Below are 17,914 nucleotides of genomic sequence, written 5' to 3'. Positions count from 1 at the left end.
AGCGCATTTTTAAAATCAGAAAATGGAAAGCAAATAAGCTCCAAGGAACAATTTACACCATGAAATAAAGCCCTGTAAAAGTCAGATTCAGGAATGATTGTGTTATAATCCCAATTCATGAGAAATATAGTGTGGTGAGAACATACTAATTAAGGATTAGCTCATGACTGGCCCCAACACAGGCATGCAGAGGAGTAAAATGGATTAAATTATCAACTATGGTGGGTCTTTTGCTGTTTGGTCAGATGTGGGGAAAAGAAGGGCAAGGCAGGAGCAGGAGAGGAATTGTGACCTTCCTTAGATATTTTTAAGGTCAGGCTTGACAAAGCCCTGGCTGGGATGATTTAGTTGGGGATTGGTCCTGCTTTGAGCAGGGGGTTGGACTAGATGACCTCCTGAGTCCCTTCCAACCCTGATATTCTATGATTCTATGACTTTTTCTAAAGGTTCTATCTAGCACTAAGGATATAAAGGGTTTCAGAGTAACAGCCATGTTAGTCTGTATTCGCAAAAATAAAAGGAGTACTTGTGGCACCTTAGAGACTAACCAATTTATTTGAGCATAAGCTTTCATGAGCTACAGCTCACTTCATTGGATGCCGATGAAGTGAGCTGTAGCTCATGAAAGCTTATGCTCAAATAAATTGGTTAGTCTCTAAGGTGCCACAAGTACTCCTTTTATTTTTGCGAATACAGACTGAGTACTTGTGGCACCTTAGAGACTAACCAATTTATTTGAGCATAAGCTTTCATGAGCTACAGCTCACTTCATCGGCATCCAATGAAGTGAGCTGTAGCTCATGAAAGCTTATGCTCAAATAAATTGGTTAGTCTCTAAGGTGCCACAAGTACTCCTTTTATTTTTAAGGATATAAAGTAAAACTTAATATATATTATGTACATGAACCCCTCCTCACTCCAAAGAAACAGCTCTGCAAAAATATGTTCAAGATTTTAAGAACATAATTAACCAGAAAGCTCATGATAATTGTTTTAATTAAATTCTGAAGTAAAAGGAACAAGAGACAAAGTGAGCCTGTACCTGTTTTCTGTACTTGCAGCTCCCTTTTGGCTTGTTCTAGAATGGATTTGATGGCTTCATCAGAGCCAGTCTCTGTGGTTCGGATTCTTGTGGTGATGTTACCTGAAGAGTAGAAGGAAACTAATGACATTAAGCAATCTTTTTAGCAAACACCGAGTGTAATGCCTGCAATTCATTCCGAGAACAGTTTGCAGAGGTGCTTGTAAGCACTCATTGGGAGGATTTTAAGATTTATTGACCTTCACTAGTACTGGAAACTCCATTGTTTTCAAGAAATTTCCTCTGCTTGAAAATACACGGTATATTACCATTCAGCAGCAGCTACGGGATAACTTTAATATATAAACAGTAGAAGAATCAGTAGGTCATGTACTCAGTGTCAAGTACTACACAAATTGTACTATCCAGCAGGAATTTAAAAAAAATCTTGAGTCTATTCCCTTCTTCGGGGGAGCTAAAAATGTGATGTCATGAACCACATATAAAATATCACATTAGCTGGTTTGACCCTGTATGAGATCTGAGTACACTGTACATTTTATTCCAGATTGGAATCTAAATCAGAGAACATTGGATATAAGAACGCAATATTTATTCTAGTTTATTTTACCTCTCCAGGTTGTCAAAACAATAGGAGAAATACATTTTTAAGTGTTGATAACCCTTAAGATATTCCCCAACAATAAAAGGCTTATTTCTTGTTTTTAAAGCAAAGAAAGACAGAAAGAAAATTCCTAATGATTTTGAAGATTACTTCTGTTGAGTGCATTTTTCATCATGTAGTAATGCTCTATAAATGATCTACATATATCACTAACAGGGCCCACATAATTTTCGACCAGAAACAAAACAAATATTTTAGGGTTGGTTTTCTTTTTTATTTTGCCATCTTGCTAAAAGCAAAATTCTGTCATTGGTCTGAAACAAGGCAAAAAAGTTGATACTTAAATAGCAGCTCCTACTTCTTCAATTAGTAGTTTACTGATCTGATCTTCAGTGAAAGCTTTGTCCAGGCTTTTTCACATATTATGCTAAGGTAAGTTCTACACCATTTCAAGAGCAACTTATAGTGTATTTGTCAACATGTAATCAAAATCCTAGGAGAAGAACAGTACCCGTAGTACGGATGAAATACTTTTACCTATTTGTGAAGGAATTACTTAATATTGGGTAACTTTCTTGCTTGGAAGCCACAAGGAAGACAGCCAAACAGTATCTCAGTAGTTTTAATTATTTGTAATGCCACTTCTATCACTTATCTCTTTTTATATACATACATATTTGGATGGGGTATGGAGGCAGTATCCAAAACATGTTAAGTTAGTATGGTAGTGGTGGAATTAGAAAAAGTGAAGTGTTCTTGTAACCCATGGTTTGTTTTATACTTACTGTTTTTCCATCAGATTCCAGGCCAGAATCAAACTGCACAGCTTTAAGGAAACACACAGCTAGAGCACACTCCATTTTCTAGATATTAACTGCAAAGAAAAACACCTGCCTGTGACGTACCTTCAGACCCATTTCTTCGTTTCGGTACTTCCTGAAATAGTCTGTTCAGGTTCTGGCCTGGATTCTCTGTTGAAAAACAAGTTTGGTAAGAATAAAACAATCAGGGGATGATTGTGCTGACATCATGGGCTGTGTGACATGAAAAGATAGCTGCCTATCACTAAATACAAGGGTTCAAGCTTCTCCTAAACCCTTTGAGTCTTTGTCCAAGCATTAGAGGAGCAGGCTACTTTGGAAGAAGTAAGGCTGACTGATTTGTTAATAAAAATTACATCTATATACAGAATAGAAGTTAGATAGATATAAATAAATGTCTAAAGATAGGTAGATAAACCTCCCAAGTATAATCATCAAAAGGAAGAACAAATTATAAATGTAATGACGTTCGTTTTCATTTAAACAACATCTGTGGAAATGCTGCCTATTCTTTCAACTATTTCTAGGTTTTTAACAGCTTTCTTTTCATTTTCTTAAATGCAAGCTTTAGTGTTTATTTAAAATTAATCACACTGACGTGAAAGTGAATGTTACTTCTTAAGATTTTCTACATAAATAAGCAAAGCTGCTTTAAAATCTGGGTTAATTTTTTTGGTCAAACTAATGATCTTATGCATCACCCATATAATTTTTTCAAGACACACAGGAAAAATTGCCACCAGAGTTATTAAGGGCACAATAAACATATGTTCTCTGCAAATAATCCCTACTATAATTTTGGAGGTACATGTGGTGGCTGATGTTCTTGAGAGCTACTTTTCACTCAATGTTTCATTCCAATATCAGGCTATTCTCAATTAAGACAGGCTTTAATATACCAGCTCTTCACTCTTTCCAACAAAAATCAATCCAGTCCAGAGTATAAAGAAAATCTCTGCTTCTCAGTGTCAAACATACTATACTGTGTAACTGCTGGAAAACAATGTAGTTGAAAATTAGATTTAGAAAAGTTATGTTTTGTAGAGCATACGTTCCTGCACCGTAGCTCTGTAAAACAGTAAGGTGAAAAACAATTCTGTTGCATAAACGGCCTAGCAGGAGAAAAGTTTTCACTGGTTTGCATATTCATAGTTCAAGAGACCAAAGTTTAAATCAGTTAGTAAACAGAACTTACCTCTTTGTCTACCCTGGATGCTGCGTAGCGCCAGGATGTTCTGCTCATCTGAGAGGAACTGCTTCATCTTGTGAAATGGCTCCTTGCCTCTCACAGTCAGTTTATTCCATGGCTTTGGCCGGGCTAGTATCTCGCTCACAGACCCTTGTGACAGTCCCAAGACATAATGTCCAAATATCCGCTGTCCAATATTGTGCTTGATCAATTGCTCTTTCACCTGACGTGCAATTTCTGCTGTGTCTATCTCCTCGCCTTCGGAGATGCTCCCAGCGCTTTCTGACTGGCTGGGAGATGGGGCCATGCCATTAACATCCGGACTTTGCTGTAATGGACTTTGGGAAGATATGGAGTTTGTGCTGTAAGGACCTGTTGAAAAAATCATGCTTGTGCTTCCTGCTTCCTGCATTGCCTTGGAGTAGAAGGACTGCATTAGCTGTCGCTGGAGGAGAGAGTTTAGTGCAAATTTTCCTGTGGAGGCCAGGGGTAAGCTGGGGCTTGCCAAGGATGAGCTGAAAAAGTCTTGACTTAAACCCGTTGGTGAGAACTGGTGTGTACCATTAGTATTGGAAGCCTGCTCCCCTGTGTTGCGGAGCAACTGAGAAGAAGGGGAGGCCGGCAAGGTTGCAGGACGCTGACTCTCAGGCTGGTCTTTCCCTTTTCTCCTGGCTGACCCTACAAGGAAGGTCAAACATAATGCATTATGGGGGATTAAAAAGGGAAAAACCAAGATAAAATGCAAAGTTTGCCCCACAAAAGGGAAAAAGTGCAGTTTTTACAAGGGCCAATGAGGTGGTGGTTTGTTTTTTATTAATTTAAATTTTAATATGCCAAACAAGGCCCCCAAAACAAACAACATGCATTTCATGTTTGCACCTTTCTTGTATGTTGCAGCCTGGAGAATCCCCCTTACAAACTCTAAAACTAAAACAATTACATGAAGTGCAGTTATACAATTAATATAAAGTCAATTACAAACAGCAAGTTTCTTTAGCGTCTCTTATTCAAGACATTACTCAGTGGATTTGGCTGAACCTAATGCAGCAAACATTTACATTTTGGAACAAATCAATTTAATTAAAGAAATCACGTTTAAGTGGATGCAACAAAGATTGCTCAGTTAAAGTCATATACATTTCAGAATGTAGGAAACCCCAGTGCCAATGACAACTTTTAATTGTACCAGCAGCAAAAACCATAAGCATTAAAGTTTCTGGAAATTCCATGACTCCACCATTTAAAAAATTTGCACAGAAAATGTAAAATACCCACATTAGGAAAGCTAATAAAGACACAGCTATTTCAGTATTTGTTTTTTAAACTGATCTGATCATGAAAATATCTAAGCATATTAGATAGGAGGATTATTGTATTCTACATGCAAACACTTGGCTTTACATTTGTGTGTGTTGGGGGGGAGGGGACAGAGCTTTTTGCGCCACTGCTGAATTTGTTACCGAAACTGAAACCAGCCTTGAATGCTACCATTTGGTACATCCTACAATGCCTCTCTTTTCTAACCTTCAGAGCAGCTCTCAGGTCTCTAAGTCTTTATTCTATTATCCAGCCCATACAATGGCAAAATCAAACATTATTCAAGGTCCTTGTTGTCCATTAATCTTTCTGTCACACACTAGCTTGGACTCTCTCATCTCACATTCACTCTCCTTTTCCCCCCAGATAGTAAACAAAGTATCACAGCAGAAAATCACAACCTACCGCTCAGGTCACTATTAGTGATACGCAGTGTGGCGTTCTCAGACTGCAATGAGCGATTTTTCTCCAGCAGCAACACCTCCAGTGGTTTGGATGCATCCTAAAGACAGTCAAAACATGAGGTTTGCTTCCAGGTTAGCCATGAAGGTATTAAACAATTTAAGAAGGTCATTCAACTATTGTGAAAGAATTCAGGAGGAGGAAGAAAGCACTTGCCTTTGCTATGACTGACGCTGTAGAATTCATCGTGTATATATGTATGTGAATGTTCAGATTCCTATACATGCTACTCAACAGCTATGCTGCCTAATTTTCAATGTAAATCACTCATCAACTCGGTGTTTGTTTGTTTAAGTGTTCTGTTAATCATTTTGTTACTCTTACCTACTTTTTTATTTGTCTTTAAATTGTGCTGGTATCGTTTCCAATGAAAAACTAAAAAGCTGTTTTAATTGAAGAAGTATTAGTTAAGATTATATTTCTTCTTCCTGGACCACTCCAGTACACTGGCATTATATACTTCCTTGAAATGCTGTGTGTTTCAGTGCAAACAGACCATATGATCATAAATTAAATCAGTTACAAAAAGTGGCCATTTACCTTCCACTAAATATCTAACCCTTGATCATTAAAAAGTAATCCTTTTTACACGTGGTATATTGATATTCAGTTTGGATTTCAGAAGCAGGAATCCAATTCATAACCTTTGATCTTAAGTGAGATTAATATACTAGAGTATTAGAAGTTTCTACTCCTTTCTCACTGTTCTCAGCTTGTTTTCTTTTGTGAATGGTATAGCCAAGCCTTTTCAATATTTAAAAATTACTGAACAAGGTTTTCAGACGATTATTAGTTCAATAAATATCCAAGTTTCAATTTAATTGTGTGCCAATGCAGCATCTTAAAAAGACTCAGTTTTATAATATTCAGGTTATTCACTCAAACACCACCTGTAATGTCATTCTTTGCCCTTGACCACTTGAAGGAAATGTAATTAACAGGCAAAAAATGTTCAATTCAGCTTTAAAAGAAGAGGCTTGAGAAGCCAATGATCAACTTGTGTACCACAATATTTTATGGACACTTAAGAGCCTGTAGTTTACAGATCAACAGAAAATTGTTCGTGCTTGCCCTAGATAACACAAAAATAATATTCACTAACTGAACTGGAGAAAGGATTAAGAAAACAAAAGTAGATTCAGTACCTGTGCACCAGAGCCCTCAGAGGGTGCAAATTCCACGGACTTCAGTATACTGTAAAGGGTGAAAAAATGAGTTATTTTCTATTTCTTCCTTCCATAACAGTTCCACTAATGAGCATTTAACATTATAATTTCCTACTCTCCAGGAACACTATAAGTGAGAACTTTAACAACTTTCCTTGCAGTAATATAATCTGATAATGAATACAGAAAAACTATTCCAACTAGTTTTTGGATAAGAAAATTTTCTCAAGCGTCATCTAATTCATTCTATATACAATCCCACCAGGCCAGTTTAGAGCATAAACTTAAAGGTTAATAAGGATATAACATTTTAAGCTGTCAGAAACAATATAAATTTATCTGTGAAGCTTGAAGGGAATGAGAAACTTATAACAAAGCAACAAAACAGGGGATATCACCATAACAGTTCTAATACTGTATATAAAATACACCAGCTTGCATATAAAAAATATGCACAAATTATTTTTCTGACCAATGCACTACAGCCTAAAAGGCAGTTCTTCATTTTAATAACCTTCCGTTCTACAGCATGGGGAAGACTGACTGTTCAGTATTTCTTAAGATACATGAAAGAGCCAGACATAAAACTTATAGAGCACTTTTTATGTATAAAGCATATTAGAAATATTTAATCTTCAGAAGAGCTGTGTGAGGTAGTTCAGAATAAGCACTATCATTTTACAGAAGGGGAATCTAAGTCACAGAAAGGTTAGGCGAATATTTGAAGATGTATCCACTGATTCTGGGTGCCACATTAACACAATCAGAGTCTGGAAATCAGGCTATAGGTGTCTATAGTTGGGGACACAGAGTCAGAGGTGCTCAAAATTAGTGGACACTTTTGAAAATGTTGGTTTTAGTGAATTATGCAACTACAGAGGGTCTTCCTCTACCACTCCGAATTATAGGAGCGTTTGCACCTCCTGCATTAGAAGTTGCTCGTGAGAAGGGTCACTGAAGAGGGACGGGAAAGGTGAGTGGAAAGGCGGGAGGGAACAGAATTGGAGAGAACATCCCAATTCTACCATGCTCAAGACCCATTGGCCTGACGTGATATGTGCCCAGGCATGGTAGAAATGGGACAGATGATTCACAAAGGGAGGGGAAGGATCCGGGATCTGAACTGGTGCGCTGCCCCCCAGGCGCACCTTCAAAAGTTTGGCTTGGAGGCTGAGGGCTGCTTCACTGAGCCTTGGCCCTGGTTAGAGGAGGACTGAGAGGACCTCCGTCTGTTACTCCTGTCCCGCTTCCTGCAGCTTAAATTGCTTCCTTTAGGGGGCTGGCAAATGAAGCCTCAAGGACTTCAGAGTTGCCCGCGAGTCTTTCAGGCTGTGAAGCCTAGTGTCTGTTTGCTCTGAGAAGAGCTCTAAATAGTCAAAAGGCAAATCCTGAATAGTCCATTGGACTTCATGCAGGAGTCCCAACACTTGAAGCCATGAGCTCCTTCTCATGGCTGTCACAGTTGCCACAGTATTGGTTGCTGAGTTCAGCGAATCTAGGGAGGCCTGTAAGAAGGTCCTCGTGATGACCTTGCCTTCCTCCAGGACAGCAGCAAACTCCAAACGGGAGTCTGCCGGCAGCAGTTCCTGAAACTTGGACACTATGTTCCAGGAATTAAAGCTATAGCAGCTAAGGACTGCCTGCTGCTTGGCAATGCAAAGCTGGAGCCCCTGGTAGAATACACCTTCCTACTGAAGAGATCCAGCTTCTTCACCTCCTTGGACTTAGGAGTCAGCCCCGGTTGTCCCTGCCTTTCCTTTTGGTTGGCAGCCTCCAGCACCAGAGTGCCCAGGCAGAGAATAAGTAAACAGATACTCATACACTTTGGAGGCCACAAAATATTTCCTCTCCACCCCTTTCGCTGTGGGGGAAGAGAGGCGGGCATTTGCCACAATGCCTTAGTGGTGTTATGGATAGTTTTAATGAGGAACAAAGCCACCCTCGAGGGATCTTCAGGGACCAGAATGTCAACCATAGGGTCGGTCTCCTCCAACACCTCCTCTGTCTGTATGCTCAAATTTTGAGCCACCCTCTTGAGCAACTCTTGATGTGCGCTCTTGTCCCTGACAGGCAGTGGTGGAAGTACCCAACATCATTTCATCCAGGGAAGATGACGGTCAGGAAGACCTGGTGCCCCCGTGGGCATCTTCCTCTTGTTCACAGATCCTCTTGTGCCAAAATGACCTGTGCAGTGCCAGGAGTGGTGCTGGTTTCCAGGCCTGTGCACATCTCGATACCAGCTCTGGTGCCAGGTCACACAGTGGCCTCAGTGCCAGCCTGCATGCCCATCTCCTGCCCTGGCACAGGTTTCCAGACTACAGATGTCAATGATGATGGGACCCATGTCTCCAAACTCACTGACAAGACATACCCCGCTGGTGCCTCCTCACTCCACCACCTTAGTGGGAAAGCGACCTCTGTCTGTCTTCTTTCTCTAGTGCGGCACCAGTGAATGGGAGAGGTGCTGGACACTCGCATCAGAGGAGGTCTTAGGTGGCGGGGAATGGCGGTGCCGAGGGTCCCTGGAGCCTGAGTCCTTTCTTGGTGCTGCGGCCTCTCTTACCGATGCTGGTGCACTTCGCACCGAAGTGCTGGCCCTGGGGTCGGACGCCACCCGTGCTGGCTTTGGACAAAGGGCCGACTCCATGACAAATAGTTTCAGCCTAAAGTCCCTCTCCTTTTTGGTCCTTGGGCAGAAGTCTCTGCAGCTCTTATACTTGTCCGTTTGATGGGCTTCCCCCAAGCACTTCAGACAGGAGTCATGTGGATCTCCCTTTGGCATAGGCTTCAGACAGGACCTGCACGGTTTGAAACCCTGGGACCACGGCATGCCCCAGTCCCCGGGATGGGAAACGTGGTTGGGAGGGGGAACCCGCAACTGAAACGTACTGAAATCTAACTAAACTGCTTGAACTAACACACACTACGTTTTTTAAACTATTTACAGGTAAAATGAGAAAAAAGTCCACTAGGGGATCGCTTGCTGTTAGCAAGAGAGAAGCTGCTCCAACGACCGTCACTAGCGGTAAGAAGGAACTGAAGAGGCAGCGCCATGAAGGTGTGACTCCAGGGGGCTCCATGGCCGACCCGATGGGTACCACTAGGGGGTAAACCTTCCAGTGAATGTGCATGCGGCACGAGCACACCTACTTGGAATCGACATGAGCAATCTCTCGAAGATGAACAATTGTACTGGGCTCTGAATGCAATTTGAGCCAAAACTGTACTTCCTTGCTTTTTGTGGTTTTGAGTTATTCTTGATTGTTCCAAGAACATAGATTTTTGGCTTCATTTAACAAGCATTGTTAATCTACGGTTTGTGAAGAAATTATGTAAGCATTTAACACTTACTTTAATTCTTTCTTAACCTCTTCATAGTCAGCCTGTGTTTTCAGTTTTTCTTCCAGTTGCTTAAAAAAAAAGAAAAGAAAAGAGAAATGTAATTATTTGGATGCGGGGGAGAGGTAAACTTTCAAAATAGTCTTTAAATTATTTCTTTGATACAGCAAAGAGTGTATGAGTCAGGAGTTACTACTGTTACCTAATTTACATATAATAGAAAACAAACTATACATAATTACATTAAACCAAATTATTGTCGATGCACTTTTCCTTGTTTACAGAGCGCCAAGCATTGTACAACTGACAATTGGTTTGTAACTGTACTGCATTACACAAACGTTAAAATTTTCACAAAGCTATTAAAGTAAAAAACAAGAGTAGTATTTTGGAATATGCTGTACTGCTACTGTATAGTCTTCTCTACAAGAAGAAAAGAGTTCAAGAAGCTATTGACCAGAATGCCTTAGGCTTGCAACACTTATTCAATGCCTTGTGTCCAAACAAAACAGCTTGTAGCAAGTGGTTTTACAAGCATTACTTATTGAAATAACTAATATGATTATACACTGAAGAGGAACCAATAAGACTGCACCACTGAGACTTGCTGAGCAGATCTTTTGCTCAAGTCTGGCTAATCTTTTGCAATCTTAATGGTTTGTCTTCAGTGCTGAGAAGAGGCCACAAGCACTGACCCTCCTTACACAACCCATAATGCAATGTCACGCATGTGAACATTACCCAAAAGCCCCTGTTCTCAACATTAGTGCTCAGCACTGTAGGATAAATGCTCCAGGAATCCTAAACTGTAGTGTTATGATTTTTGCCAACTATGCTGATGCCACATTACTGGTCGACACTGTACAAACAAAGAACAAAAAAAGACAGTCCCTGCCCCAAAAGAGCTTACAATCGAAACAGTTTCCTTCCTTAGTACAGACACAGCCTAGCTACACAAGAGAACAACAAGAGAATTTTTTGGGCTTACAACTTCCACAGACAAGTTGGGGTTGGTTCTACTTTACTTGACTGGCTTAATTTTTGTTCAGCTCATTGATCCAAAATGATAATAGGTATCTGAAGAAAGAATACACACACTCCTCCCCCTGCAACATTGACAGCAGCAGCGCATTTTTGAAGCATGACACAATCAAAGTCAATATATTTACAGCAACAAAGTATAAGGTGGCATGAGATAAACATGTGCCAACTTTTTATGCATTGAAAATTTCTGATGGTAACATCTGCACAGAATCCAAAATCTCACTGAATGTCAAACTACTTTCACTGAAGAAAAATCTAGAGTAACAAGAAAAGGCATGAAACAAGCTTAACAAGTAAAACAATAAAGAGAAACATAACAGAGGGAAAGGGACAGAAATGACCAACCTGACGCAGCAACAAATGAAACAGGAAACAATCTTACAACACTAGCTAGGTATAAATGCCTCAACAGATTAGACAGCAAATAACCTGAGTACTTGGATAGCCCTGCTGACTTCAATTAGACTTCTTCAGAGGGTAAAGATAGCAGAGCTGGGTCTTATTAGACAAAACTTTATCTTGTAACTTTTTAGAATAGGGCAAACATATCAGGTAGAAAGACTGACTGAAAGAAAGAACTGCCAACCCAGTAATGAACTCATCATCATCACTGGTTCTCATGCCTACTATCAAAGAAACTAAACAAAAGTAGTCATATTTTCCATTTGACTCAATCTGCCCTTTTTTCTTCAACCACACAAATTTATGTGCATTACTAAGAAAAATCTCCAAGCCCTGAAAGGATACAAGGATAATTTAGACAATCTAGTAAAATATTTGCATTTGCGTCCAGTTGCAGAACTTTTTCTTCTGAAACTCCAACATGGCTGGAATTTACCCCTTTTTTCTTATAATCCACACTTTCCCCATAGCTCCTACCAGGCATTTCTGTGGTCATTTCAGCCCTTCCTGGCATGTCAATTACTGTAATCTCTGTTTGCAAGATTTGGAAATTCTCTGCAAAACAGGAAATGGCCATCTGGTTCATCATGTTGCCCCTATCTTCCTGTTTTTTGATATCAGACTCTTCAATCCTCACTTGTATTTCTTAGACTAATTTACTTCAAATGTTCTCTCTTAGAATGTATTACATAGATATTTCTGTGTACCTGAAATAATTCTGCCAATTTCCTCTTTTTACTCCTCGTTTCCACATTGGAAAATTATGACAGTTTGATCAATTTTGCTACAATGGATTCAACGGAAGCGTTAATGAAAAAGAAATTATCCCATCCAATTAAAAAAACCCAGAGTCAAGTAGCAGGAGATGCTATTATGCCAGCTACCCATCAAGCAACATGTTCTAATGAATCATCATCACAGTGAATTCCAGGAAAGCAGAGCGAATTTTAACTTGTGGAACTCACAGCTGGAAAGATATTAATGAAGTGAGTAGCTTTTTACGAAGTTAAAAGAACCTTAGACAGGAAAATGAATAACCTCTATAGTTATTCTAGTTATGTGAAAAATAATAAGAGCTATTGGGATTAAGACAAAACTTCCATGTGGCGTATTATGGCACATTTTGCAGCTTTCCTCTGAAGTAGCCAACAATAGCCATTAATCAAAGGAAGGATACTCTAACTAGTAGGACTAGAAGGATACCAGATTTTGTTCTTGTATAGCAATAACTATGCGTGAGTTTTTAACCCCTCTAACATAGCCATGCTGCCCTAAGGAAAACTTCAAAGGATATCCTGCACATTTTAAACAGGCTCTGTATAGAATGCCACCTCTTTACAAAAGTGTTGCACATTTGTGTAATCCTGATGTCCAAGATCATGCCAGTGACACTTCAATTCCGTGAGCTTTCTGTAAAGCCAGATACAGCAACTCATAGGTGTAACCAACTGTTCAAGTTATAGCTTGACACTGTGGAAAGTGGCCTTAGTGCACCAGAGAATCTGGCTCAACATTTACAAACCAGACCTAGTCACTAGCACTGAAGCAGGGAGATGTAAATGAGCCAGCCAGCCCCTGAGGCTCGAGAAGGGATTCAGCTTTCAACCTTTCTAGGTGTTCTAAAAAGCCCTGCCAGTGTGTCTACTGAGAGGGCTACTGAATCAGAACATCTCACTTTGGCCATGTCTCTTTGCCAGCCATTTCTAACAACTTTGTTGATCCTTCTACAGCCAACACCCATTATCTGATACATTCATGTGATTTAAAACCTGGGGTGCATTACAATCCATCCTTCTTTTGATACTAGCTCTCAGATCCACAAACTTTGTGTTATTATATGACATACAGTGACAATCGAAAAGTAGACGACTGCCAAGTTACTCTGGCTTTAAGTACTGCAACAGAAAGCCATGTAATGGAGTGAATTAAAAATAGTAACACTAATAACAAGCTGGTTATTGCATTAGTTACTACTGTAGGGATATGCTAAGTAGGAAGGCCTTTTAGGGATACTTACCAAATACAAGATAACTAACATTACTTCCACTTGTAAGCCTGCCTTAATGTTACATGCAGTTTCATACAGTTATATTTCAGGAGGTTTTAAGTATAGATATGTGATTGTTATCACTGCCCAAAGCAACAAAACATTATCTACAGCTTTTGTTTTTGATGTGAAGATGTCTCCCTTAGAGCCTCAAACATACAGATCAATCTTATAACAGGATGGCAACACAGGAAGAGAGTAATATTGAAACAACTAAAATCCTTTGAACACTACAATAAAGCACATAGCAGGAGTGGCCAAACTTACTGGCCCTCCGAGCTGCATACGACAATCTTCAGAGCGCCGGAGCACACCTGCCAGGAGCCAGGGTTTCAGCCCAACTCCTGCTGAAGCTCCAAACTCTGGCATGTGCACCTTGCAGGGCTGAAGCCCTGAGACCCTCCTCTCTGCTGGACAGAAGTTCCTACAACCCACCCCATTGCAAGGCAGAGGTCCCGAGCTCCCTCCACCCACTCTGATAGGTGGAGAATGGGGGCAGGGGGCAAAGGAGGCTTGCAAGCCACACTTTAATGGTAAAAGAGTCGCATGTGGCTCATGAGCCACAGTTTGGCCACCCCTGGCATACAGCCATTGTTCCCAAGGGGAAAACCCCATAATTAATATGGAGATCGCTGCCAAGGAAATTTTGCACTTTATACTTTTTAATAAACAATACAATCTGTATGTAATTAGACCATTTAGGTATTTGGCATCTCCCCAGCCAATCATTATTGTAAAACCGTATTAGTGTGGTAATTGTCTCAAACAACACTGGAAACCGCACAGAGCAAAGAATAATAAAAGGTTCAAACTGTGAAACAATCTGAAGGAACTAATCTCTTGTTCTAAATATCAACCTGGTTAATTCAGACAAAATAAAATGTGTTTTAATGTCCCCCAAAGTCTAAAAATACTCCAGTCAGAAGGATACAAATGTGCTGGTGGCAGTGAAAAATATTTCTACAAAGTAGCTTAGGAAGCGTCATCTTATCAAGAAATCAACTTGCATTTATTATACAAAAGAACATACAAATACCAAGTGTCAGAGTGCCCACTAGATTGTACCTTTTCCTAAAATATTTTAAAAATAATAATTAAATTATTATTAAATAAATAATTAAAACTGCTCTCTTTTGTTAGACCTGCATAGGATATGTTAGAGGGGTTAATAGTTAAATAATGCAATCTAAAAGATAGTTAGTTATCACTTAAAATCAAAGAGCACACACACAAATAGTCAATTAACCTAGGTCATTTGGTGCCAGGGAGACAGGATCTCTTGGCTAACTAGGGCTACTACATTTTTGCTGGATAGTGGGGAAGTTCTGACTCCAACTGACAAGGGGTTAAGACAGTTACAGTCAGAAAAGTCTTGATACTAGTGGACAGATTCTGATGATTACATCAGATGAAGATAACGAAGCAATAATTTTGAAAGACACTGGAAGTATTGCTGAATTGTTTCATTAAACCACACAGTATTAAAGAATTCCCCCAAGATATGGATAAAGAACACTACTTTCATCTGTAAAACTGATTCATTTTTTGTGAAGACGACCATTAAAATCTTAGCTATTTTAGAAGCACATGCTTTATAATCAAAATTTAAGGTCTACAAAACACTATTTTGACACCGTTCTGTGTAGAACAGAGTTCAGATCTCAGCTTTACTAGCATCAAAGAAAAGACAGGTAAATTACATAATAATAATAACAATAATAATGTCACAGATAGGGACAAAATGGCACAAACATGATAAATCAGATAGAATCAAGGTATCAAAAATCATCACTGAGAACCAAAATATTAGCTTTAGCTGAACAAACCTGTGAGAATAGATATGAAGATTACTGAAATGAAAGTCAGAGTTGCTCTGTCACCAGCTCTGATAAAGGACCAATCTTAGTCCCACTAAAGTTAATGGCAAAACTCTTACTGACCTTGATCAGAGCATGATCCAATTGTAACGGTGTAAGTTAAACACGTGGATTCAAGCTATTTTGTCTAAAAAGCTTTATGAAAAGATTCGCAATAGCGGAATAGCCAGAGAAAATGTATCCCTCAAGAACAGCCCAGTTCCTTCGTCTCTCCACAGAAGTGATGCAAAAACAATGACAGATTGGCAGAGACTGATACCATCTTTACTGCTACCGGCAACAAGCGAGACCTGGTAGATTTTTATTTCCTCTACTGAACTTTCATGACAATTTTGCAAGGATGTCTTAGAACATACAGCAAGTGTACTGAGTTGAAGAATTTAAATTCCATCCCTAAAATACATTTTTCCACATAAACTAAACTACAACACAATAGAGCCTGTACCCTCTGAAGAATGTCAGATTTAGAACAATGTGTCAAGGTTTGCAAACGAGAGCTGAGGCAATTTGATATAGTACAGGGGCAAACTTTTTGGCTCAAGGGCCAAATCTCGGTGGGGAAATTGTATGCAGGGCCATGAAGCAGGGGGTTGAGGTGCGGGAGGGAGTGCGGGAGAGGGTGTGGTGTGCAGGAAGAGGCTCAGGGCAAGGGGTTGGGGAGCAGGAGAGGTGCGGCAGGAGACTCAGGTCAGGGGGAGCTCAAGGCAGGGGGTTGCGGTGCAGGAGGGGTTCAGGGTGTGGGCTCCAGCTGGCACCACTTACCTCGAGTAGCTCTGGGGTGGCAGCGGTACGCAGCAGGGCTAAGGCAGGCTCCCTGCCTGCCCTGGCCCTGTGCCGCTCCCGGAAGTGGCCAGCAGGTCCGCAGCGGCTCCTGGGAGTGAGGTGGGGCACACAGCTCTGCCGCACGCTGCCCTCGCTTATGGGTACCACCCCCGAAGCTCCCATTGGCCATGGTTCCCTATTCCCGGCCAATGGGAGCTAATGGGGGCAGCACAGAGCTCTCTGTTCCCCTCTCCCCCCGGGGCCACAATAACACGGTGCTGGCTGCTTCCAGGAGCGGCATGGGGCCAGGGCAGGCAGGGAGCCTGTTTTAGCCCCGCTGTGTCATGGGGCTGGCAATCTCGTGGGCCAGATTAAAAGCCCTGACGGGTTGCATCCAGCCCGTGGGCTGTAGTTTGCTCTCCCCTGATATAGCAGGGCTAGAGAAACTTACACAGTAACTGCCTAAACCATGGCTGGCTTAAGTTGGCGCTATCAGCCTCTGACTTTCAGGAATGCTAAAACTAGAAATCTTTAACAAAATAGCTAAATTAACTTCATTTACTATTTACAGCTTATAGCTGGTAGAACAATGAAAGAGACAGAAGGTAGAGGAAACTGATTCAAAACAGATGTCAGGAAAACATTTCTCATGCTTACTGACAGATCAGAAATGTGTGGAATGGTGCACAAAGACAGACAGTGGAAACAAAAGAAAATGGGGTCATTCAAGAAACACTTAGATATACCATCCTTGTGGTTTTCAGGAAAGTGCTACTGACTGATATACAGAAGGCCCAGGACTGGGATACTAGCTACAAATTAGGTACTATCTTGGGGAAAACAGACAAAAATTAAAAATATGCTCTAATAAAGTTAAAAAGCTTCCTTTCAATCCTCATGCTTTCTTGTGTCTGTGCATCCAAAGAAGGCAAGTCCCTTTTCCAATGGGAGAAAAAAACCTGGTTGGGTGCATTTACAGGTTGACTGCTGAATGACAGATGTCCCTGACAAAACTGTGATACTGAATGAAGGCATGGCTTAGAGAGTTTTAAGTCCTGACAGGATTTGCTGTGTGATTTTTGGTTTGGTTATTTTTCAGACGTATACATGGTTTTTCAATTATCCTAATTACAGTAATTTTACTGTTCTATGAAAAAATATTATTCAGAAAGAATCTGCACTAAAAATAACAATACATATAAAATCTGAACTTAAAATAGAACTGGAAACAGGCAGAGTGAGTTCAACAACAACAAAAAGTCATTAATTAAAACAAACCCCACAAAATGTCAACAAAACTACATTCTGAAGAAATGACTAACTCAACACAAGGAAAAAATAGTTATTAACTTTCTGTAACTGTTGTTCTTACAGATGTGTTGCACAAGTCCATTCCACTCTAGCTGTGTGCACACCTCAAGCAAAGTTGCTAGAAATTTTCCCCTCAGTGGTACCCGTCTGAGCACCTCAAGCACCCTCTGCTACATTGGTGCTGATCGCACCAATGTAAAGTGTCAACCCAACCCGGGGCCCCTTCAGTTCCCTCTGATGTAGAGGGGCAAAAGGATGGTTTGTGGAATGGACATGGGCAACGCATCTTAAAGAACAATAGTTATGGAACATTAATAGCATCTTTTTCTTTGAGTGACTGCACATGTGCATTCCACTCTAGATGACTCACATGCAGTTGAATGGGTGGAAGGATCGGAGTTCATGGACACGCAGAACAACTTGGTCAAAATTGGCATAATCTCTAGAATGCTGAGTGATGGCATAATAGGAGGAGAATGTGTGCACCAATGACCAGGTCGCTGCTTTACAACTGTACTGAAAAGGGATCTG

General features: G+C 40.4%; 1 protein-coding gene and 1 long non-coding RNA gene across 11 annotated transcripts in view; one reads left to right on the top strand and one right to left on the bottom strand.

Annotated features, from left to right (window-relative positions):
- LOC144929524 (uncharacterized) overlaps positions 1–9,911 on the top strand; it is a 169,614-nt gene extending 159,703 nt beyond the window's left edge. Inside the window, exon 5 of the long non-coding RNA XR_013634785.1 lies at positions 9,549–9,911. This is a non-coding gene — a long non-coding RNA (uncharacterized LOC144929524). The remainder of the gene's footprint in view (positions 1–9,548) is intronic.
- The window catches only part of CUX1 (cut like homeobox 1), a 402,508-nt gene that overhangs the window by 103,931 nt on the left and 280,663 nt on the right, over positions 1–17,914 (bottom strand). For 6 of the 10 annotated variants that reach the window (XM_073315641.2, XM_073315642.2, XM_073315645.2 and 3 more), the window contains 6 exons: positions 9,953–10,011; positions 6,581–6,629; positions 5,379–5,475; positions 3,663–4,334; positions 2,552–2,617; positions 1,043–1,144 (listed from right to left, as the gene is read on the bottom strand). In XM_073315641.2, the coding sequence (XP_073171742.2) occupies positions 1,043–1,144; positions 2,552–2,617; positions 3,663–4,334; positions 5,379–5,475; positions 6,581–6,629; positions 9,953–10,011 (1,045 nt within the window). The remainder of the gene's footprint in view (positions 1–1,042; positions 1,145–2,551; positions 2,618–3,662; positions 4,335–5,378; positions 5,476–6,580; positions 6,630–9,952; positions 10,012–17,914) is intronic. The other 4 variants (XM_073315643.2, XM_073315651.2, XM_073315649.1 and 1 more) reach the window with 2 other exon arrangements.

This window comes from Lepidochelys kempii, chromosome 17 (genome assembly GCF_965140285.1).
Source record: "Lepidochelys kempii isolate rLepKem1 chromosome 17, rLepKem1.hap1, whole genome shotgun sequence".
NCBI lineage: Eukaryota > Metazoa > Chordata > Testudines > Cheloniidae > Lepidochelys > Lepidochelys kempii.
Note: the sequence above shows the minus strand (reverse complement) of the source record. Positions and strands in the feature narration are given on the sequence as shown.